The sequence below is a fragment of the Alosa pseudoharengus genome, unplaced genomic scaffold, assembly GCF_046254945.1.
Source record: "Alosa pseudoharengus isolate Yale_2024_CS ecotype anadromous, Long Island Sound unplaced genomic scaffold, YU_APseudo_1.1 YU_APseudo_1.1_scf_14, whole genome shotgun sequence".
In the NCBI taxonomy this organism is placed as follows: Eukaryota; Metazoa; Chordata; class Actinopteri; order Clupeiformes; family Clupeidae; genus Alosa; species Alosa pseudoharengus.
This window is the reverse complement of record NW_027468609.1, coordinates 30616612-30641217: the sequence shown is the minus strand read 5'-3', so window position 1 is coordinate 30641217 and position 24606 is coordinate 30616612. Positions and strand designations below refer to the sequence as shown.

At 45.3% G+C, this 24606-nt stretch overlaps 1 protein-coding gene across 6 annotated transcripts in view; it reads right to left on the bottom strand.

Moving 5' to 3' along the window:
- Window positions 1-488: 488 nt before the first annotated feature.
- tsc1b (TSC complex subunit 1b) overlaps window positions 489-24606 on the bottom strand; it is a 35215-nt gene continuing 11097 nt past the window's right edge. For 5 of the 6 annotated variants that reach the window (XM_076284647.1, XM_076284646.1, XM_076284643.1 and 2 more), the window contains 18 exons: window positions 24316-24460; window positions 23169-23323; window positions 21334-21407; window positions 20807-20985; window positions 20210-20322; window positions 18471-18636; window positions 18008-18123; window positions 16342-16438; window positions 15769-15864; window positions 14625-15468; window positions 13091-13149; window positions 11836-12002; window positions 10938-11120; window positions 10566-10676; window positions 9000-9122; window positions 7851-8038; window positions 7260-7430; window positions 489-3964 (listed from right to left, as the gene is read on the bottom strand). In XM_076284647.1, coding sequence (XP_076140762.1) covers window positions 3019-3964; window positions 7260-7430; window positions 7851-8038; window positions 9000-9122; window positions 10566-10676; window positions 10938-11120; window positions 11836-12002; window positions 13091-13149; window positions 14625-15468; window positions 15769-15864; window positions 16342-16438; window positions 18008-18123; window positions 18471-18636; window positions 20210-20322; window positions 20807-20985; window positions 21334-21407; window positions 23169-23323; window positions 24316-24460 — 3933 coding nt within the window. In that variant the 3' untranslated portion in view covers window positions 489-3018. The remainder of the gene's footprint in view (window positions 3965-7259; window positions 7431-7850; window positions 8039-8999; window positions 9123-10565; window positions 10677-10937; window positions 11121-11835; window positions 12003-13090; window positions 13150-14624; window positions 15469-15768; window positions 15865-16341; window positions 16439-18007; window positions 18124-18470; window positions 18637-20209; window positions 20323-20806; window positions 20986-21333; window positions 21408-23168; window positions 23324-24315; window positions 24461-24606) is intronic. The other variant, XM_076284648.1, reaches the window with a different exon arrangement.

Sequence of the window (24606 nt, the reverse complement as noted above, 5' to 3'; positions counted from 1 at the left end):
AGTGTTTGGCTCACAAAAATGATATCTAAATGTGACATTTTATTCTTTCATGTCACCTCTGAAGGATGCCTGAAGGTCATGCTTGTTTATTCTTGAAGGTCTCTATATCCCCAAAGTTCCTTCAGCTATTGACTGTAACAAACTGTTCCAGGAATCAAGCTTTTGCACACCTGAAAAATATTGACAACTTGTGCCACCTGACCTGAAGGTCCTAAATGGTAGTTTACCATAGGCTACTGCAAAATTATTTGAAGAACCCTTTTGGTTTCAGGCATTCAGGGCCAAAAAGTATTTTTCAAGAACAGGTCTACCTTGTCAAACAGTTACATTTGTTCTATAACCACAAGGGTTTGATGTTAGGACATTGCGATTTATCAAAGCATTTATTGTACCAGTCCTCACTTTGTTGAATGTCAAATAGAGAACAAGTTGATGAATTTTGATCCAGACACATACACAATCATAAGAAAAAAGTCAGAGAGCTGAACTGTAGTGCAAAACATTGAAGACAATTTTTTTTATTTAATTTTTCTTTTCTTTTTTTAATCGTTCACAGTTAACACAAGCAACTGCTTTTTTTTCTTAAGAACTTTGTCCCCCTCCAAACCTCTTTTTCCTCTTTATTCGTAACGTCCATCTCCAGTAAAGGAGCTCCCATTCAATTTCTCCAGTCAATTTTTCACTGATTGTACCTTGTTATCTTGGTATGTTTTATTTCCTATGGTTGGCGTTTAAAGTGGATTGTTGTACATGCTTTAGATAGCAAGGCAGAAGGACTGAAAGAGTCTTCAGGTGGACAATAGGATTTTGGACATTAAAACAACTGGGCAGACAGACAAAAAGACTTTTCACATTCTGTTCACAGCAAAAGGAAAACAGCAGAGAAGCAAGTAAAAGGAGGTAACACCAGACACCCTTTTAGTATGTGTTGACTGAAATAATGTATTAGATATGTTTGGTGTGTGTGTGTGTGTGTGTGTGTGTGTGTGTGTGTGTGTGTGTGTGTGTGTGTGTTCCACCTCAGCACATCTGATCTGAGCTATGCTCCATATGCTCAGCAGCATAGTGATGGGAAAGACAAGAGTGCATGTGAGTGAAATGTGACAAAGTGAGCGTCACAATAATCAGTGTGAGCGCATCCCATTGCGAGTCTTTATGAGTAGGAGAGAGAAAGAAAGAGAGAAAGAAAGAATGAAAGAAAGAAAGGAGAAAGAAAGGAGTTAATTAGCTCATGGCCTTCTGTGCAATCAGAGAGCGATGCAACTCAAAAGTGATATGTGCATAAAAAAGGTTCTACATGATTCTTTTCTAACAAGAAAAGAAAACTGAAATGATAGCTCATACTTTGAAGGTATGTGTTCCTTCGCCTTAAGTACCTCTTCAGCAGCATGTCATGGTTTGGCACTTCTCACGCAGAATTGTGAAATACTTAACACACCATGATGCCATCGTTTAAAAACAAAACAAAACAAAAAAATAATCTGTGTGAGCCAGTATGCGTTCTAAAGGCAGAACATCAGGGAAGGCAACGGAATAGCTTTGCTCTGAAGGCAAAAGCCAAAGCAGTATTTAACCAAGGGTTAAATTAGGGAAAGACTGGACAATACAAAATTACGGTAGGTAACATGGCATACTGTGGGTAAATGATGGGGTCAGTCTCACAAAAGGGATCATTCCATCACTAGCAATGTTCCATGAGCCTGGAAGCGACTGGCTCAGCAGCAGTTTAGCTTCACAAATCACTAGACAACTGCGGTTGCATCACTCATTGTGTTCTGGTGTGATATCTGCTGCTTGGTGTCAACATTGCTTAGTGTGTTGGTGGGAGAAAGAGATCAACATTAACAGCTGTGCTTAAGATATGTGAAACGGGGAAAAAAGGGTTCTCCATGTCCTGACATTGGCCATCTCCTCAATTATACTTCTAGCACATTCAGCACCTTATTAGTGAGCCAAAGTTCATTTAGTGCACCTTGAAGACCTACCTCTCTCTCCGAGCAGAATTCAGCATGCACAATGGATATACGAAGGCAGCAGGAAAGCATGTGACAAGAGAATAAATAATTTAAAACTAGCTTAATAAAAAAATCGCCTCTGCACTTCTACACTCCTGAAAAGTCCGCTTTCTAAACTCTTACACAATGGAAGGACACACACATACACACACACACAACGACCTTCATATGTTCACTGATATTGGCAAAGACACACACAGATGCATGATATGAGTGTCTTTGATTTAGTTGTACTTGACATTCTAACGTTACTTGGATTTTAATGGGGGTGCCTGAAAAAAAGTGTGAAACACGATGACCAAACACACACTTGACATTCACCTTCAATAGCAAATCATCAGTGCCCAACAAGAAATTTGATTCCTTCAAAGTGAGATATTGCTCGAAAGAACCTGGCACTTTTGCCCACTGTTGTTAGTGGCTCAAGTCAGGGCACATACCGTGTCTGTTGTCTTGATGTGGACAGGTTGTAGTAAAAAGCTTATTATTCTCTAAAATGGCTAACGGATGGCAACACTAAAAGCTAAGTGTTCAGCTGAGTGCAGAGGTCTGTGAGAACAGACTTTATGGGGGGGGGGGTCAAATGATGGGAACACTGAGAGCCCTCTGCTGGTGAACACTTGCGACTGCACGAGGTGAATCCTCCATCATTTGTTTTCCAGTTTTCTTAAGGTAGATCATGACAAAAAAAACAGAGAAGAAGCCAAAAGAAAGACAGTCCAAAATCCTGTTGTCTACTCGAGGGAATGGAACAAATAACACTGAAAATCAAAAAAAGTCTTGCCTTAAACGTTCTTTTACTGTTAGAAGCCAGCAGTTCTCTCCATCACTCACTTCAGCTTCGTTTCGCCTTCCAGTCACTCAGTAACTCAGTACCTCCTCCCCTCATCTCTCTACCTCGCTCTCGCTCTCTCTCTCGCTCTCTCTCTCGCTCTCTCTCTCGCTCTCTCTCTCTCTTATTCCTCTCCTTCACTCCATCTCTCTGTCTCTCAGTCTGTCTTTCTTAACTGCTCTCCTGGTGGGTCTCGTTGTAGTCCATGATCTTCAGCTGCTTTTGCCTGGGCCGTCCAGCGCTGGCCGGCGAGCCCACCCCGGGCCCGACCCCCGACCGCTCCCGACTGTTGGCCCTCTGCAGGGCCTGCTTGGCGGGCGAGGACCGGGGCCCGGGGCTCGGAGTGCTCGCAACGGGGGCCGAGGCAGGAGGGGGGGTGGTGGGGTTGGCACTGCCCTGACCTGGGCACTGCTGCTTCTGCTGTGGGTGCGACTGCTGCTGCTGTGGTTCTAGTTGTTTCGGTTTCTGTTTCTGCTGCTGCTGCTGCTGCTGCTGCTGCTTGTGGGGGCTGGCGGGTGGTGGTGGCGAGTCGGGCCCAGGCGACGGAGGCTCCATGCACAGCTCGTTCTTCAGCGCTTGGGAGAGGCTGGTGAGGCGGCGCGGGGAGGCACGCACCCGGCCCCCACCTCCTCCTCCACCTCGGCCCAGCCCGTCCTCTCCTTCTCCACCGCCGCCACCTTCGCCATCCTCTCCCTCGTTCTCCTCCTCCAGGTCCTCCATCTCCTCCGACTCTCCGCAGCGACTCTCGCTCTTGTTGCGGAAGAGCTCGCGCGCGCGCATGCCCAGGAAGCTCTTGGCGCTGGGGTAGGAACCCACGGTGAGGGGCTCGTCGTGGGCGCTGGGGCCCCGGGGGGGAAGCCCCAACAACGGGGGCTCCAGGAGCTGAGGGGGAGGCTGGGGGCCGTCGCGGCTGCCGTTGACGGAGTTGGTGGCCGAGGAAGTGGCGGAGGAGGCGGACGAGGAAGAGGAGGGGGACGAAGAGGACGACGGGGAGGGCTTGGCCTTGGGTTGCCCGGGCGATAAAGTGCTGGCGTTGCCGTTGCGCGGAGGAGGGGAGGGCTGGACGCCCGGGCCCTCTTTGGTGGTGGCCTTGGCCAGGCCGTCAGGGATGGAGACACTGGAGCGACACACACACACACACACACACACACACACACACACACACACATACACACACACACACACACACACACACACACACACACACACACACACACACACACACACACACACACACACACACACACACACACACACACACACACAAATACATAAACTTTCCTGTAAACATTTACTGAAAGCTTTAGGATCCTACTTTGATGCTTAACCCTTAGAACCCTAAGCTGTTTTTGGGGCATTTTCACTAACTTTATTCATAAGGATTTATTCTGGTCATTGTAAGTGCCACACACACATATTATTATTTTTTTTCAGCAGGGTCTAGGCTATCCAGATCTGCCATCATTTCATGTATTAGTACTAGCATTGATTTTATTTAGATTTTTAAAGAATTAAAATACAAAAAGCGTATTATAAAAATTCTTATATTTTGACATGTATCTCACCACAGCAAGCTCATAGCTCTACATGCATTTCATTTGTGTGTAGGGCAGACTGTCCTGAATCTGGCAATATAATTGCCATGTTGGAGGGATACTCTGGGGCTGAGCAATTTACAGAAATATGTGGTGTGTGATTTACGGAAATAAATGCCATTTTTTATTTATTGATAAAAAATGACCTTTCTGCGCTCCATATTTGTGACACGAACTGATGTGACCTGACTTGACCCGAGTTTGCGTGTTAGCCTGCGTGTGTATGCACTCATAATGATTCTCAACTTTTTACTCCATTGCCATAAACAAAGTAAAGGCAAAAAAGGTGTTTCTTTGTTGAACAAATTGGGATGCAATGTGAGCCTTGAATTGGATGCCATGCAGGAATTTGCTAGGATCTCAAAACCTGATTATGAACATGTTTTGCCATAGAGAAACACACGATAGCGTTGGATTATAAACATGCTTTGCCACAAAAACAGACAAAAACGTGGGGTAAGTCCCCCAGCTATATGAAGTTATTATTTTGCTGTCACTTCGTCTGTTTTATAACCCAGAAGGATGTACTTGTTATCAAATGATAGCTCTGTGTCTCCTCTTTCATCTGACATGTGTGGTATATCTATCCGATCACGGGTCCGCGAGTAATTCAAACGAGAGTAATGGGTGTGCAGCGTTGGTTTGTGTACATGACGTTATTATTTTGCAGTCACTTCGTCTGTTTTTATAAGCCAGAAGGATCGATATACATGATACCAATGAATAGCCCTGTGTCTACTCTTTCATCTGATATGCTTGCCATATCTATGCGATCACGGGTTCGCGAGTAATTCAAACGAGAGTGATGGGTGCGCAGGTGAACTCAGAGAAGTATAGGCTGTAAATATGATGCAATTTGATTTAATTTCATGATTTTTTTTAATTTTCATACTTATCCGTACAAACAAGTGTGTGGTCTCGTGGAAAGCCCCACTTCTGCCCTGTCACGCTATAAAGGTTTCATCTCGCTGTGATGAACAGTTCCGGAGCAATGTAACGGAGAAGAAAGGGTGTGTTTTTTGACGCACTTTGCGTCAATCGGGTTCTAAGGGTTAAAACAGCTGGGTGAAATGGCAGCATGTGTACAAAACGAAGGGCTGCAGAGAGTGAGGCAAAGGTGTGGTCAGGGCACCTAATGGGCAGAGCCGAAGATACGTTTGGTCAAAGCCAACCAATAGCATTGTCAAGCAATCCCTTTGCGAATGTATCAGAGGAGATTGCAATATTGCTGTAGATTCTGGACGAAGATGAAAAAAAGTGAAGTAAAAAAAAAAGTGTTTTGTTCACTTAAATTTCATGAGGCTTATTGTGATGAAAAAGTCAATAAAAAAGACCTATGAATGATTTCATGAAGCTATTTGTGTCGAGATCAATACAGCATAAATCCATTCTGGAGAATTTATTTACGTAAATTGAAATACATTTTATCTACTTTAATACTCTATTGGATTTTGATCTCTAAGGAGTTTTAAAGGAGTTTAAAGTAGTCTGCTATTAAAATCTCTGAATTTCCAGGGTAGTTTGAGTCCAGCATGAGGTAATTTCCTCTGAACCCACCCCTCTCTTTCCCTCACTCATGTCCCATCATCTCCACGCTAAAACTGAGGCAGGCATTATACGATGACAGAGGGGGGCAGTTGGTACCATCTTGTACATAACCAATGCCTGCACTGATGGGGTTACTATTAAATGACATGTTATGTATTTTCTTTGAAACTTCTTTCTTTTTCTTTCTTTAACTACACTTAAAAACTTTGTTTACAATGTTACTTGTTATACTTCCAATTGGATTCAGTAAGAGCTAAAAGAAGAAATCTGGCGATGTTTCTCGAGGTTACCGAGTACCGTCGAAAAACGAAAACAATCGGTTTTACCAAGCTCAAGTTGCTGCAGCCAGCAGCTAAAGCAGTCAGACAGCTACAGCGCTACACATCCCCATGTTCATGCCCCCAGAGTGTAGTGCTGCTTTAGCTGCTGGCTGCTAGGTAAAACCGATTTTTTTTTTTCCGTACCGACAGTAGTCTGTGACCTCGAGAAACCGGATTTCTCCTTTAATGTACAACTTAAGTTTAATTTCACCGGTGGTTACCTTTAGAATTCAAAGTGAACTAAGAGTGCCGAGACCTATTCTCAGTTGGGGATTGGTTTGGTGTCAGCCAGGCTAGGGGTCAGACCCAATCAGAGGTAGAGTATGGTTAGGTGTGCTCTACTTCCACCCTTCTTCTCTTCTTGGTATGATTGTTGTGGTGCATCCTGTTACACTATCATGTTTTAGGGTAGGTTGTTGGATATGAATATTTGCATGTGATAGTGAGATGTTTGGCCACAGAGGGAAGTCCTCATCCAACAATGCAAGCAACATCTTTTCCTTGTTCCTGTATTTTTTTTTTTTAATTACTTGGGCATACTGCTGACATTTATTTTCAAGTCAAACAAATTAGACTACCTCTTCCTAGACGCTCCAGTCTTTCAAGAGGTTTTAACCTTTTAAAACAAATATGTAATTCTTTTTTTAAACCCTGCCATAATATGTATTAACTTTGAGGATACCAAGATAAATTAATTGCATTAACCCTCAACATTTGCTCCTACATTAGACATGGGCATTGATGGCTTGTGATTGCTGGATACATGTTCCCGATCAGAGAATAGGTCTCCTCTCCCATACCCAAAATCCATGCCTCCGCAGCAAGTTTAATTTATCGCCAACCCGCCAAACGTTTAAGCCAAACCGCCCCGGGCAGAAAATAGGGTCCTTAAGGTTCGCAACGTTAGAATGTGTGTCTGTGTCTGTATGTCTGTTTGTGTCTGTGTTACCTGGCCTCTGTGGGGCCGTAGATCTCGGTGCTGCCCCCTGCTGGAGAGTTGGTGGTGTTGGCAGGAGCCTCCATCTCCAGCCGGCTGTAGAGCTGCAGCAGCTCGGCCTGGAGGGCCTGGGTCACATGCCGCTGCGCCTGGTACCGGCTCTCTGAGGCCTGCAGTTCCCCTCTGTACACACACACACGCACGCACGCACACACACACACACACACACACACACACACACACACACACACACACACACACACACACACACACACACACACACACACACACACACACACACACACACACACGCACACACGCACACACGCACACACGCACACACGCACACGCACACACACACACACTCACTTAACTCATCAGGACTTCAACACAAACTTGGATCTAACTTGGTTACACAACCCCAACTTTAAGGACTCCCATGTGTGAGACAAAGTAAGTGTCCAACTCAGTATGAGGGTAGATGTGTGTTTGGTTGGTGTGTGTGTATGTGTGTGTGTGTGTGTGTGTGTGTGTGTGTGTGTGTGTGTGTGTGTGCATTAACTAATTCCACTCCTAGGTGTGTTTGCCTGCCCATGGGCGTACTTGGCCTGCAGCTTGACGTCCTCCAGGAACTTCTTCTGCTCGGCGATAAGGTGCTCCTTCTTGGAAAGCTGCGTCTCCAGTTCCACAGCGCGCTGCTGGGCCGCCTCCAGCTTCTGGGCCTGGGAGAGCAGGTTCTGGCGCAGACGCTCCGCCTCCTTACTGCTGGACAACTGCAGCATCTGCTTCTCCTGGGGGGGGGGGGGGGGACGAACGAGAGGGAGAGGGAAGGAATGAGGAGAGGGAAAAAGAGGTCAGTCAAAACATTTTGGAATCAAAAAAGTGCAAATGTGGACAGTTTCTTTTGTTTTGATTTTTTGTATCCGTATGTTATGTAATCCTTATGTTAGTGTTTCTCAAACCAAAAAAAAAAAACTTCTTTGAAGTTTTCAAAGAATCTTGCACCTTTGAAAAAATAATGCCATGCTATGTCAGTCTTTTTGAGTTATCAGCAATATTGCTAACAAACAGGTAAGGGGTTCTTCCGAAAACCTTTAACTTCTATCTGACTTTTTATGAGCCTTCTACACATGTGAACAGAGGCTTCATTATGCACATAGCAAAGTATGAAAGCAATTCAAAATTGCCTGCATTCCTTTCCTATGAGTAGAGTCCATGATGCAATTAACACCAGTCTTTGGCACCTGAGCTTCAGACCTAGTCAGTGTCCTCCCTGTAGCCAGTCTGTGGGCATACATCACTGGCCACTGGTGTCTGTGGGCTTAGCTTACTGGTGTATGTGGTCTTACTTACATGGTGAGTGTCTGTGAGCTTATCTCACTGTTGTCCTGTGAGTGTCTGCGGTCTTACCTCACTAGTGTCTGTAGGTGTCTGTGAGCTTACCTTAGTGGTGTCTGTGGTCTTACCTCACTAGTGTATGTGATTCTATCTTAGTGGTGTGTACAAGTGTCTGTAGATCTTATGTTAGTGATGTCTGCGAGTGTCTCTGGGCTTACTTTAGTGATGTCTAAGTGTCTGTGGGCTTACTTTAGTGATGTCTGTAAGTGTCTGTGGGCTTACTTTAGTGATGTCTGTAAGTGTCTGTGGGCTTACTTTAGTGATGTCTGTAAGTGTCTGTGGGCTTACTTTAGTGATGTCTGTAAGTGTCTGTGGGCTTACTTTAGTGATGTCTGTAAGTGTCTGTGGGCTTACTTTAGTGGTGTCGGGGCCCAAGTGCTGGAGCTCCTGCACACACAGCTTGTGGGCCTCTCCCAGCAGCAAGAGCTGCTTGCTGAGGAAACTCATCTGCTGCTGGGTGCTCTCGCTCGTCAACAGCTGAGAGGGAGACAGGAACAGGAAGTAAGACATTAAGCAGGGTTTACACAGGAGTGCAGAGGAAAGATGAATGACCCAGGTAGGCCCAGAGGAGGGTTTTTTTTTCCAAGTCAGATAGAAAATCTGGAGAAAATGAAATCATATGATTCAATTTAGATTAAGTGTTACTACATGGTTAAATCAGTGAGCAGTGAGAGAGGGTTTACTGAACATTTCTGGATGTGGCATCTAGAAAAATGATCATCTGACCCCGATTCAGAGGCAGAGTCTGCAAATGATTTTAGTGGTCAGGTGCTTCTCACAGTGAAATGAAGACATCTATCCCAGAGCTGGACACTAAGGCAGAGATCACACTGGCCAGTGGCAAGCGGCAGGTTTCCTACTGTTCTCTATGGTTCGGCAGCGGAACGGTGGCAGCACAAGTGTAGCGCTAGCATTGAACAAGCTGGGCGTTGAAGCGCAACGTGACATTATTCAATTGTAAGTTTAGGCAAACATTTGTGTTGCTTAGGAACGAGATAGAACTTATGGTCTGAGCGTTGCATTGCGTTATGCTTACCGCTGCCGCTTCATTATTTCCAGTGTGATCCCCGCCTAAGGCTGCAGTCCTCAGACCCCCTCAGAATCCGTCACCAAGGGCCCAAAACTGGCCCCTACCCCACATCTCTGGTGGCATTTAAAATCACACACACACACACACACACTATACTGGGAACTACAAATTTTGACCACCTGCTGACAGGCTCCTGGTCATGTGGTCTAAGAATGTGTCAAATATAGAGTGGGCTTTACAGCAGACCAAAGATTTCTAGGTCAATCTCTGGGCCATCTTGGCTCCAAGCTCAAAATACAAGAAAAGCAGATATCTGTGAGGGGTGGACAAGGGAGATGACCAAAAGAGAGAAGCTGGCCCACGTCAACGCAACAGGACACCGCCTTCAACAAAACTGTTCATTTTGATTCCTTCAGTCAAAGCATTTTCATGCCCAGGATTGTTTTCATGCCCAAGCTAATTGTGTAACTGCACTTACAAACGGCAATCTCTTGCTTCATAGCCCTTCTTACAAAATCCTGCCTTCTAAGATACCTTTGTTCTGTTGAATTTCGTACATGTGCCATTCATGCTGCCTTTAACTTCCTGAATTCTATCCAATTATGCAACAATTAACAAACATAAGATGGCGGGCGGTATCGCTACCATTCCAGGCCATCTTAGCAAGTTCATTGCTGGTGCCTTGATACCTCTGGGCCTGGCTAAAGGCAGCAAGGCAGCCAACAGAGTCAGCTTATTTAATCATTAGGTGTTTTCATTGAGACAGAAGCTGGCAGTAAATGATAATCTTCCCAAGCCACATAAAGCCAGTGGATGATCATGGGATGGCGGTACCTTCATATGCTAACCAAATCAGGCTGTGTTTGCCCAAGGTTTGTCCCGCTCCATACCTTGGCAGTCAGCTGGTTGAGCAGGTGCCCAGTGTGGCACACCTTGTTGTTGGCTCTCTGAAGCTCCGCCTCCATCTCGCCCATCTGCTTCTGGCACTCCTGCAGTTTACTCTGGGGAAGGAAAAGAAAGGAATGGTGAACACACAGACACACACACACACAGACACACACAACCAAAATATCATCAATAAAAGACGATGCATTAATGATAAAGTGTTTAATAGCATTACACTTACATTCTAAATACATGATAATACAAATACAACAACTTTATTTTGTACAGTTGGCAAACATGCATGTAAGCTCCTGATTCTGGTTGAGGTAGAGGCTGTGTGTGTGTGTGTGTGTGTGTGTGTTTTGGCTGCTGCGTACCTGCAGCTCCTGGTTCTTGGTGTAGTGATCGTCCCGGCTCTGCTGCAGCTGGCGGACCTGGCTGTGGAGTCTGGTGACGAGGGTCTCCCTGTCGTCCCACAGCTGCCTGTAGCGCTGCTGCTCCACGGTCAGGCTCTCCCGCAGCGACAGCATCTCCACACCCTGCAGGTTCATCTGCTCCTTCTGCAACACACACGCACACAAACCAGACACACACAGACCACACACACAGACAGACCACACAGCATTACATAAATGCACAATTGCACTGTATTTAACACTGGTACAGTGCACAAACAATACTTTAATCAGTAAAGCTCCAGGCTACAACTGTATTCTTGCCATGGCATTTTATCGGTTAAAGGAGAAATACGGCGAATTTTCACATAGATCTCCGTTTCTCAAGGTCACGAGTACTGTTGGTACTAAAAACAAAACGAAAACAATCGGTTTTACCTAGCTCGAGTTGCTACAACCAGCAGCTAACGCAGTCGGGCAGCTACAGCACCACACTCTGGGGGCATGTCCGTCAGCCCCTATGTACATGCCCACAGACTGAGTGTAGGACTACTCATTGCAACTCGAGCTAGGTAAAACCAATTGTATTCGTTTTTCTTTCAGTACTCGGTGACCTTGAGAAACTCTATGTGAAACTCTATGTGATCTATGTGAAAACTTGCTGGATTTCTCCTTCAAGGTGTGTGTGTTTGCTCAGCCACAACCAAGGTTATTCCTACGTCACTGATGAACTCACACACACACATACACTTTTTTTTTTTTAATTAGTCTTGAAACTCAGTGAAAAGGCTTACTGATAGCAACTCATCAGCACATGACCCCATCAGTGCATGAGAGGCCTTTCCCAACACACACATAAAAAAACAAACAGTCCCGTTACCATGGCGTTGTTCTGCTCCTCGAGTGCGGTGGCGTTGATGATGCGTCGCAGCAGCCGGCGGTTGCGGACGGCGTGCTGCTCGCGCTTGTAGCGCTCGTACAGCAGCTGGTTGTGCAGCAGGAGCAGCTGGCTGCGCAGCGTGTGCAGTTCGTCCAGAGGCGCCGAGCCTGAACATGCCCAATCCCGCCACAGCACCACACCGCAGCGAACACGCCCCAATCGGCCAGAACGCAGCAGCGGCACAACAGGAGAGAGAGAGAGAGGTCATCGTCCACGGAAGAGAAAAGCAACGAAAGAGGAAACGAAAGGAAGAGGGAAAGAAAACAAACAAACAAAAGGAGAGAGAAAGAAAGACAAAAAAAAACAATAGAGAGGGCGGTCAGTACAAAGGATTACATTTTAAACCATGAGAACCAGGCGCCATGAGGAGGACCTGGCCAGTAGGGGCTTACATAAGCCAGCGTCCAGACCAGACCAGTCTCCCTGGGCAGCCTGTTTCTCACAATCAGAGATACATGACTTCTATAAGTTATGCAACACTGTGGAAGTTGATTTAAGTTGAAAACAGCACTGGTGGGTGTCAGAATATGAGTAAAGGATGACTATAATGGGGGACTGGATGAAGAGGATGGTGGTGATAAAGATGACAATAACAGGCGATTGTGCATGGACAAATTGGAGTATAGTGTTAGAGAGACATGAATGACTTTAATCTGAGCAAGCCTGTATGTATATGATTGAGAACAGAACAGACCTTTCACAGCACAGCTTCTATGTGTGTGTGTGTGTGTGTGTGTGTGTATAAGTGTGTGTGTGTGTGTGTGTGTGTGTGTGTGTGTGTGTGTGTGTGTGTGTGTGTGTGTGTGTGTGTGTGTGTGTGTGTGTACGCCTACATGTGCGTAAGCTGTGTAAATGGTGGCACTTATACATTCATCCTCATTTGACTGGGTTGAAATACAGGGAACATAGAGGCCTAGAGCTATAGGAAATTCCATAGGGGATTCCATAAACATAACAGGCAGGGGCACTGCCATTGGCAGGAGGCTTCTTCATAGGACTTAAATTATAATGGAATGCACAGGACTTTTTTGGTTGCAGTTCATGACCTAGTAAATCACAATAATCTCTATTCCAGACAGTGCAGTAAACAGGAGCTATTTTATCCTAAACTAGTTTGGTCTGGCTATCTGATCTGAGATCAGTTTGGTATTGTATTTGAGAGATGGAAATATGGCAAACAAAGGACAACACTCACAATGATGCTGTTTACCTCCAAAGTGTGTCCAGTCAGCTGATTTGCTTGGCAAAGGTAATCTGAAAGAGATTTGCGAAAATGGTCAGCGAGCAGGACCAGGAGGAGGTGGAGAAGGAAGGGGTGAAAAAGGGAAGAAAGAAAAAATGCGAAAGAAAGAAAAAAAAAGAAGCAAACAGAAGCAAAAGAAGGAAGAGATTCAGCGGTGCACCAGACATTTGAAGTAAACAGGATGCCAACGATGGGTCAGCACCAGGGCTTCTTAAACAAAGCACAGTGGTTGCAAACACGCACTCAATACGAACATACACACGCAAACACACGACACAAGGTTCGGTATGCCTTGTGTCCAACTCAATTAGAGCCCATCCTTCAAACGAAATGCTCTGCAAAACCAAAGCTCTTTGGCAGGAGGTGGTCAAAAAACACTGAGACTGGGAGGAAAGAGAGAGAAAGAGAGAGAAAGACAGAGACAAAAGAAAGAAAGAGAAAGAGAGAGTGTAAGAGAAAGACAGAGACAAAAGAAAGAGAGAGAGAGAGAAAGAAAGAAAAAATGAGTGAGGGAGAGAGAGACAAGAGAGAGAGAGAAAGAGAGAGAGAGAGAAGGGTCTGACTGTTGCGTGTTGTTGCCGTTGGTTGTGTGCGCATCTTGTGCTGTGTGGGTCAGCTGCAGTGCACTGTGGACGCGAGGAGAGACAATGGCTGCCGTTGTGTCAGACAGAGGCCATCCAACAGGTCAGCATGTCTGGAGAGCAGCCCAAGTCTGCTTGGCATCCGCACACACACCAACACACGTCTATCCACTATGCTCACACTCTTGCCTTCAAAACCAACCTAGTGTATTCTCTCTGTCTCTTTCTATCTCTCACACACACACACACACACACACACACACACACACACACACACACACACACACACACACACACACACACACACACACACACACACACACACACACACACACACACACACACACACACACACACACACACACACACACACACACACTGCCCTTTCAAATATCACAGGGAGAAGTAGGGCATGCATCTGGTAAACTTTGTTTTGGTGAGCTGATGCTGAAGAGATTGTGTAAGTGTTTGTGAAAGCATGCAGATTTAAAATGCATGTGGTAGTGCGTCTGTGTGTTTCTGGGGCCAGTGTGAGCTTCATGTGACATTTTAATCTCACTAGAGCTTGCGGTATGCTCCTTCACAGATCCAGTGTCACCGCCCTGTTTTAGGAAAGGCCCATCAATCTTCGGGTCAGTGTGTTAATGCATTTGTGATATCTTACACTAGCTCTAATGGCAGCCATTTCACACTGTAATATCAAAGATGTGGGAGGGTGTACAATGATATCCTCCTGAACTCCACCATAGCTGGACACCACTCTGAGCCTCAACCAAGAAACACAGGGGGACAAGCCAGCTAACAGGAACGGAAAGGAGCAAAGAAGCAGAGAAGTACTAGAGACAAGAGAATTCAGATCACTGTCATATATACTCTGGCACTCCCGTCTCTTCCGTGCAGCTCACCTCTTTAGCACCTTGTCGTGGACGTCGTTCCCCTGCTGCACGAGGCGATCCAGCACCTCCAGGGGGGAGGCCGTGGCTGTGGTCAGCTCCCCCTCGCCCTCCCCCTCGCCCAGCCCCAACTCTCCGTCCGCCTCCCCGTCTGTCAGCACCAGCTTTCCCAACTCGGACTCCTCTTCCTCCCCCAACCCAAACCCAAACCCAAACCCTAGAATGCTGCCTCCTCCTCCTCCTCCTCCTCCTCCTCCTTTCTGCCCTCTCCTCTCCACGGAGGCCCTCTGAGTGGCCTCCAGCGTCTTCCTCGCGACGAAGAGCGAGGCAGCACGCGGGAGCGCCAGGTCGAAGAGAGCCTCGTAGGGCAGCGTGGCCGCGGGGCGGCAGGGGCTGGGGGAGAGCAAGCCGAGCTTGAGGGCGTCCTCCTCGGTGGTGGTGGAGGTGCACGGGCTGCGCTGGACCACGTGGTGGTCGCCTCCTCCAACTCCTCCGCCGCCGCCGCCAGCCTCGATGGGGGTGAAGACGGGCTGGAAGGCCCAAGGAAGGGACCCGTCCTGGGAGGGGGGGCCGCGGCTGCCTCCCGCCCGGCTGGATCTGCCACTGCCGCCGCCGCCAGACTTCTCCTGGGAGGGCGTGGGCGTGGAGGTGGCATTGTGAAGGTGCAGCGGGTGGAGAGGGTGGAGGGGGCCGTCGCGGGAAGAGGAGGAGGAGGAGGTCGGGCCGGAGCCGGGTTTCTCGTCCACGGCGTTGGTCAGTGTCTCTGTGGTGCGGACGAAGGGCGAGTCAAAGCCACGGAGGGCCGAGGACTCCTGCTTGTCCTCCGTCAGCTTCAGCAGCTCCTCATTGATGGCAGCTAGAGAAAGAGAGAGGAAGAGGAACAGCAGTCAGAAAGATGGGAAGATGAAAAGACATAACAAAGCAGCAAGGGATGGATAGAAGTAAAGAGGAATAAAAAAAGGAGTTAAACCAGGGGGAAAACAAAGGAAATGAAGAGAAAAGAGGACAGTTAAATAAGTTAACAGGCGGAAGTGGCGAGAGCAAAAGAGTCACAGTGTGACCGGACAAAAGGGATCCGATTTTAGGTGAAAGAGAGACATTTCATATTAGTATTTTAAGATGAGAGATGGGCAGAGTGTGTCTGTTTGGGCCTCACCTTCCTCTCGCTCCTTCTCCGTGCGTAGCTGCTCCTGTTCTTTCATGTAGACAGACAGCTCCGTCAGGGTCATGGACGAGCCCTTACCTGCTTCATCTACCACAGGGGCAGGTGAGAGGAAACCTTTAGTTCCAATTAGGTTCATTTTCCATTAAAACTGACAAAATTACATTTGTTATATTACACTGATATTACAGCCCTTCAAAAGGGAGTCTACATTCAATTTTTAGTTCCCCCCCCCCCCCAGCAATACAACTAAGTGCCTTATGTCAGCATACTTCACTTGAAAGAATTAGTATTTTGGGGTTCAATCTAAACAAATGAACTGGCTTCCGTACTGGTAAGGAGGTGTTCCATTAGGGGTGATGGTCTGACGTACTAGGTAACTGTGATACATGCAGTACACTTTAGATCCACTTGAGTAATTCCTCCCTTGCATCTTGGTCTGGTGGACATACAGTATATTCCATCCAGACTAGTATGCAAGTTTAAATGGAAGTGAGAAATGTAGTGACTCTATGGCAGACAAAAACATTTGTAATGAATCGATAATATGATAGACGCCTTGCTCACCTCTGTGGTTGTTCACTTCTGCGCTTCCTTTGTCCAGCTCTCTGATGGGATCCTGTCTGACCAAGTGGTGTTTGTGTGACTCTCCAGGTTTGCCATCCTTTCACGGGGAAAAAAAAAAAATTTAGGGCATGTAGTGTAAATCACAGCTCAGCCATCATCAGTCTTCTTCATAGCAAGGGCTATTCACCAGCTAATAAGCTGTTAAACAACAGCTCTACTACTATAGGTTGACAATGAAAAGAAATTCAGCAAAGCCTCAAGACAATTGTGTTCAAATTAGGGCTGTCAATCAATTAAAAAAAATAATCTAATTAATTACATACTCTGTGATTAATTAATCTTAATTAATCGCATAAATAATTTTTGCTGTGAAAGTATTCAAATGAATAATTGAATAATCAGCATTAGTGACATTAAAGTTCAAAAACTATTTTATTATTATTTTCACTGTTCAAATAATGGCCATAATTATCTATGATATGACCTAATATGCTGAGGAAATAAATTCAAAAGTGCTTCACATACAAGACATTTCAGGCCACAGATATAGCCTAGGGGACACAATGAAAATAAATGAACACTACCCTCAATGTCAACACTTGCAGACATTGCAAAGGACTTTATTTTCAACAAGCCGTTTTTTAAAAGTAAATGTTCCAATCAATGATCTAGGCAGCACGTTTTCTTCTCTCTCCTTCATTTTACAGTCTAATTTTTACTGACTAGAACGGCTCAGAGGTCAAAGGTCATACGGAATCGATTAATCTGCACTAATTTTTTTAATCAGTTATTTTTTCTCAAATTAATTAATCGAAATTAATCAGTTATTTTGACAGCCCTAGTTCAAATTAGTGCCAGAATTAAAAGTTGGAAATAATAGCATAGAAAGACATGTTTTAATGGCAGCACCATCAGCACAGAGAGAATGCTGATAAAGAAACTGCTAATTACCGCACTGTTTGAAGTATTGGAGTTCCTCTACAGGGCAGCATTACAGATACCATTACGAGAATTCTCAGCTTGTCAAGCAACACTTGATTGTTTTGTCAAATGCTTCGAGCCCCAGTGTAAGAAACCCCACAAAAATGACCTCCTACAAATTTTCCCGGGGCATAAATTAAAAACCACAAACTGCTTTTAGAAAGCCCTGTGCACTGCTAATATGGTAAAACATATTTGCTAAGTGCTGAACCATTACCTCCATTTCACAGTAGGCATGTAATCTTTTAATTTGCCAGGGATTATTCTACTGCCCTGAACAAAGCTGAATGGTCAGGAGAGCTATGAGAATGTAAATCATTGCGAATATATCGGCACTTAAAGCAAAATTATGCAGCACTTTGCCTTTACTTTTAATACGCAACTAGATTTGATAGACGCTGTGTGGTCAAGGCAACGGAGGTGCTGTTTTTGTTTAGAACGTTTTTGCATTACCTTGCTAATTTGTGACCCAAACAGGTGCATTTGTGCTAATATAAGGGTACAAAGCTACTCAGAAATCTGAGGACAAGATTTATTCAACAAAAATTAAGGCTACTAAAAAGTAAAATTATGTAGGTTTTGCTTTATCTTTCGCTCCTGGGCCAGTGGGTTAGCCTTGTTTAGAGCGCATCTAGGCCACACCAAAAGAGCCTTCAGAGCAGATGAAGTGTCTCTCTGGCCATACCTTGCATGGGGGGCTGGCCGTCTGGGCCAGGGTGAGGGGTGGGAAGTCGTCGGAGAAGGACGGGGGAGGGGAGGAAGCTGCTGGAGTGCTGGAGGACGGGGTGCCCTTCCCTCCAGCTAACAGGAAATACAAACAAAACACAGGATGAGAGGTTATAGAAAAAAATAACTCAAGTATCATCTATGCTATGTATGACATAAATACTACATAAATGACGCCGATCATCAAGAAACAATTTTAACTTTAGTAGAGGTTTTTAGGGGATTAATAACAGCATGATGTGTGTCAGTAAGACAAACAAACAGATTCCCAGCTCTGGTGAAACGGTACTTCTTTTGTAAACAAACACGGTAATAATAGCCATCACTGACCCCTGGTACCTCTGTTGACAGAAATATCTAGGGCTAAAAATAGCACCCACCACCCCCTCACCAAAAACAGTCCACCCTAGTGGCACACGTACCCGAGGTGTTCTGGACGCGGCTTGGCAGGTGAGAGGCACTGTGGGATAGCTCTGGGTTGGGCGACATGCCGCGCGAGGAAGGGGGTGTGGCCATGCCACACAGGGAGGAGGGGCTCCAGAGTGGGTCCTTCATGCCATACGTGGAGTTATATTCACAGCTAGAGTTCTGTACATGCATGCACACACGCACACACACACACACACACACACACACACGCACACACACACACACAGGAATAGGGTTATCAAGATTACATATTTACATATCTTCAATTTACAGAGGCCTTCATACAAATGTTCTTGTCATAAACATCTCATCAGTATGTATGCAAGTGAGAACTCTTGTTGTGACCAGGGTGCTGTAGAAACACTGGTCTTCCAGTTGAGCTAGAGATCATACAGTGAGATAATATTACCGATGCATGTACATACATGTAACGCTACACTATGGAGTGGAATGTGTCAATACGGTTTGATCCTGTGCGACAGGTTTGAATGAACACAATGACATTCAACTGAAAGGAAACAGCCAGAGAGCCCCTAGAAAAAGCACATCTGGGGAGAAGTGAACTCGGGGAACTTTAATATCAGATCTATGCGATCTGCCTGCCTGCCGGCCTTGAGTACAGAGACGGCTGCACCAAAAAGGAACATCGTGCACACAAAGAACGGCATAAAAATAAGAGAGTGTTGCACAACAACCGACATTACCTGATCCGGTACAGGCACCGCAGCCCATAAACACTAACCTTTCTACATGAATGTTCAATCAGGGCCTGTTGCCAAAGCAACCAGCGCTGCGTCAGCTCCGGGGATGGCATGTTTTTCTGTTTTTTAAAAAGAGCTGCACACCCACCCCAATGACTCAACGTTCTCTCCCTGACACACACACACACAGGCACACACACAAACTGAAAACAAGGACACGATTCATAAGCCTGGGGGTGGGGGAGGGAGATCTGTGTGTGTGTGTGTGTGTGTGTGTGTTGGGGGGGGGGGTATTGGGTGCATTGGATTGGTCAGGGACGGGTGATTTATAAACAGCAGCTGACACAGCTGATTTATCAGGAGTAAACACCCTCGCGAAACAAACACATACAAACACATAAACACACACACTTCACGCAAGACGTACACGGAGGAAACAAAGGAGAAGAGTGTCATCCTCACTAGCTCACTCTCTGTCCTTCTGCTAAACTCAGGCTTACTGCCACAAGAAATGTCAAAGAGAGAGAGAAAAGCAACAGAGCAGAATGGGGGGGAGGAAGGAAAAGCGAGAGAGAGAGAGAGGGGGGGGTGGATGGGAGGAAAAGGGGCAAGTTATCTGCAGATACTGTGTAGGGTATGTTTCAACAGCTTTGCAGAATCAATGAGATCTCTGTTTTCTGCCTGGATTTGGAAAAACTTGGTGTCAAACAGTCTGTGGTCCAGAATCCCAGAGTCTTAATCACCAAGTTCACCACAGGGCTTCTGATGGGAATTAACCCATTACTGTTGTAGAAGCCAACACAAATACATTACAGCCACTATATGGCTGGCCTGAGACATTTAAGGGACTTTTATTAACTCTTGCCAATCATGCCAGGTATGATGTTCTTCAGACAGACTGAGAGGTTGGCCATTGTGGGCAAGTCTAGCCACCATTCTAAACCTACGGCCTGTTGGGGCTTATTGCTGAGATCTAGATCAGTGGTTGGTGTGGGCGTAGGACGAGGTGGAGTTGGAGGTCGGGCCCTTACCTGGCGTTGCATGCTGGGTGGGCTCCTGCAGACGGTCCCTGAGAGCGGGGGCAGGGATTGGGGCGGGAGGCCCGACTGGCGAGGGGTGGAGAACTGGGTGGAGGAGGAACTGCCTGTGAACAGGCAACAACAACACAGGGAACAGACATGAGCACACACAACAAAATGATCAAACAAGACTACGCACAATACCAGACTTAAAGTCGATAGAGCCTATTTAATAGATACACACAATAGACAAATCAACCATATTTTTTAATAAATGTGCAGAAATTCTGAAATTCTATCTTTATGGGGCAATGACTATATGTACTACCCTGTGCATTGTTCATTGATTTTGGGGGGAAAATAATTTAAATGAGTTAAACATAAAAAAGGTGAGGGATCTGAACATACAGCACTGTATACACTACAGAACAGATCATCACTATACTAATGCAAAATCTGTTTAACAACAATGTAAATCCTTATGAGTAAATCCTTTTGAGCTGATGTATGCGTCATGTGCGGGAGAACATTACAGTGTGTGATGCAAGACTGCAGCATATTCCTGCATAGGCACTGTTAGCACTGAGCTAATAGCACTTGGCCTCTGACCGTAGCTGCTCTGGAAGTCAGTGTAGGGGCTGGCAGTGCAGTCTGTCGGGCGCAGCTGCAGGTGGGCACTGAAGTGCTCGGGCATGGTGGCATAGCCCTCCTCACATGACGCCTCCTTGGGGTCCAGGGACACTTTGGCACACTCGATAACGATGTCATGGACCTCAAATCGCTTCCATCTGTGGCCAGGGATGTATAAAGTATGGCTTAATTTCACAAAGTTTCTTTTCACATTTTACCATATCTAGGTATATAATGACACCAAATTAAGACTATGGGCTCTGGTTTCATTGACGGGCTACTTGTAATGAGCAAAGCAATGATCAACACATGAAGTAAAGCTAACTTAAGTTAATAACTAATAGCTAGCTTTAGTGAATGTGCTTTGCCTATTGCCTGTCAATGAAGTCAGGGCCTTAGGTCTCCTTCTGGCTCAAAGAGCTGGTCAGCAGTTAGTGCTGACATGTGCTAAACCCTCAGCCTTTTCCCCCTCTGGAAGTTTATTCACAGTTGACTAGTTGTCTCACCTTGTTGGGTCCAGCTCATGGTCCTTGGTTCCAGTCACTAATTCTGGGTGTATGCGAACATGTTCCAGCATTGGCTATGGAACAGAGAAAAGACATGAAGTGATGGCCAAAAAAAAATGGCTAAAGATCAGCCTACAAAAGCATTCTACTTTTAAAAAAATGTTTGTGTTAATAAGTAGTACTGATCCTTGTGCCAGGCTCTGGTTCCCACTTCTCTGCTGGGGAAAGCTGCTCTTAGCAGTGTGTCTGTATGAACAGTTCTCAAAATCCCAACTACAAAAAATTTACCTACTCTGTAGATAGTGTAGAGTGAAGCTGCTAATCCCAAATGAGTGTTTGAGCACTAATTCAAATATTCGGCCAATATTTACAATAGATATTTAAATATATGCTGCTGATTTTTTGCACTTGTGGTTAGACGGTTAGACCTCTATGCTACAGCTGGTTGAAGGCTCACTATAAATAGCCTATCCAAAGTAGCGACGGCTGTATTCGTTCATTTATCTATGAACAGAAACATTGCATTGCTAACCAATTAAATATTTTGGGTAGTGACAAGGTCTTTGAAAGATAAGAATTTAAGCCATTTTCTCTCAGGAACAACGTTGTTGTACTCTTCCAAAAGTTCTGGCTGGAGTCTAATGGTAATTTAATTAATACATGTGTGCATCTCACGTGTTCTACAGCAACGACAACAACAACACTGGGCTGCCCGCGGATGCGCCTGACTGTTAAATGGCCTAATATGCTCAGACATTGGCCAATGCTGATTAATTAAAAAATGCCAAAAAAACCCTGATCAATCGGTTGACCTCAAATTTACAAGCTGTTGAAGTAATGGGACAGGACACAGATGCAATGCTAATAGTAGCTTCTGCCTTACTGACATAATCCCAAATGTGTTACTTGAGTATCATGTTATTTGAGTCCAAAGTTTGAATTGGTGGGGAGCCTCAGTGTTACTAGGTGAAAAAACTAGGTTGGTGGCATGTTGTGCTGAGCAGAGAACCATGTTTGTAAAGGCATGTGCTTTGGTTGCTCATATGCCATGCATCCAAGTCGTAACAGATATCACTGGTTTACAACAGCAGCAGATACAGTGCAATTCTTCACATTTTGTGAAACAGTGTGGTGAACAGCACCACACACACACGTAAAACACTGCAACCTTGCCTCTAAAAGCTGTCATAAGCAAGTGGAAATGCTGCAAAACATTGATTAGCTGTTTGCTGAGGGTGGGGTGAGAACATTGAGTAATCAGACCAACTTCAACAAGCCTGTGGTTGACAAGAGTGCCTGTGAAATTGCCTGCAATAGGGTCTGAACGAACATGCCTCCTGATGTGTTAGACAGCAATCATGGCTAGGGGCTATCCAGCGGAAATGAGTGACTGACAGACACATTTGAATTAGCATGGAGATGCTCTAGTTCTAAAGGTCTGTCATGTACTCTAGGATTCACAAAATCTTTAAACAATGTGCGAGGACAGAGTGAGGACAAGGAAGACTTCAACTGGCCAAGAGCACTCTGGTTTCCTGAGGATGCCTGCTGTCAAATGAACATTCCTAATGTGAATAGGGGTGTACGATCCATGATAATCTAAATTGTAGTTTTAATACTATGCAAGCTGACATTGAGTATTCTTATGTCTATATCTATGGCAGGTGTGTTTTAGCAAAGACAGAAGCATTACATAGTAGAGGTGTAGTGATCATAAGACACAGGGGAACAAGGAGGTTTATATAAATATAGATACTTTTTGCCAATACAGCACACCCCTTCATACGAACCAAATGCATGATTTTTTTGTTTTTGATCAGGTCAGAGGTCCTCACCTTCACCACCTCCTCAAAGGTCTCCACGTTCTCCTTCATGCTGTAGTGGGAGCGCAGGTACGAGACAAAGTTGCAGGGGTACATGCCATACAACCGATGGAATAAAGAGTACACGCTTGCATGCAGATGGATAAGGTACACCTCTGACACATGGCCTAGAGCAGAGAGAAGAGAAGAAGATAAAAGGAGAAGGGGAGAAGAGAAGAGAAGAGAAGAGAAGAGAGGAGTAGAAAAGTGAAGAGTAGAAAAAAGATGAAAAGAGAATAAAAGAGAAGACAGGGGAAAGAAGAGTGGAGAGGGTCATAATAGCAAATCATTTTTACGGCTCTTCAAACAGCCAATCACAGATTGAAACCTTGATAAACACCCTTCAACATGATGTTTCTGCAGACAGCCACTTTCTACATGACAATAGCATCAAGAGGACAGGATGTCTGTTCAACAGTGCCTCACAAAATAATCACCCCTGTTTACTTGCAAAGAAAATCCTCTTACGCAAGGCAAAGCACTTATAATCCAATTCGAAAATATTAAAAGCACTGACACGCAGCCAACCTGCTGATTAAAAAATGTTGATTCTTCCATCAATAACAAAAGGGAGCCTCTGGCTCCGTTTGCTTTGTGATCTGGGCCAGGCCACCGAAGCATGCATGGCACATCATTAAGTAATTTTTGATCACGTTGAAGTGTTTGGCTCTAACTCAATCCAATTTCGGACATGTGGACACGCTTTGGGTGAGACGGTAAACATCTTGGAGAGACCAAGACCCACCAATTGCAGCACAGAGCTCAGTCAGAAGGCCCAACAATTAATCATCTCGTCAATCTGACCAACCTGGATTAACAACAATTAGCGCAGGATCGAAATTAAATGCCATGCATCTTGCCATTTCCAGGCACTTTGCCAAGGAAGATATTTTCTGCTTAACTCATGCAAAAACACATTACTTTCTCACCATGTCAATTAAATCTATTCAGAAGTACAGTAGTAGTCACAGACGTATGAATCAAGCCCAATCAGTTTCTAGTGTAGCTCCCATGGTCAGCTTCAGATAACTGAAGTTGCCCTTTGCTCCATTTTGTGTCTTGTAGTATAACTGGGAATCTCCACCACCAAAGGGGAGCTTGGCCTGGACATCGAGCTTACCGGGATTCTTGAGATTCCAAGATGCCAATCGTCCAAATATGTCAAAGAACTCATACAGGTGTTGTTTTCCTGCCTGGGGGATCATGGGGAGCAGAGTGATGAGCACCAAGACTCCAGTTATGAGCACCACCACATCGGTATCCGTCTGGAAGGAGAGCCCACACATACGCACAGAAACGGTCAAGACAGAACACTAATTAGTGTATTATTAAATCATTTTAACTACACCCAAAAGGATCTTACTTCATTTTATTTTACCTAAGTTAACACTGATAGGACTTCATGCATATA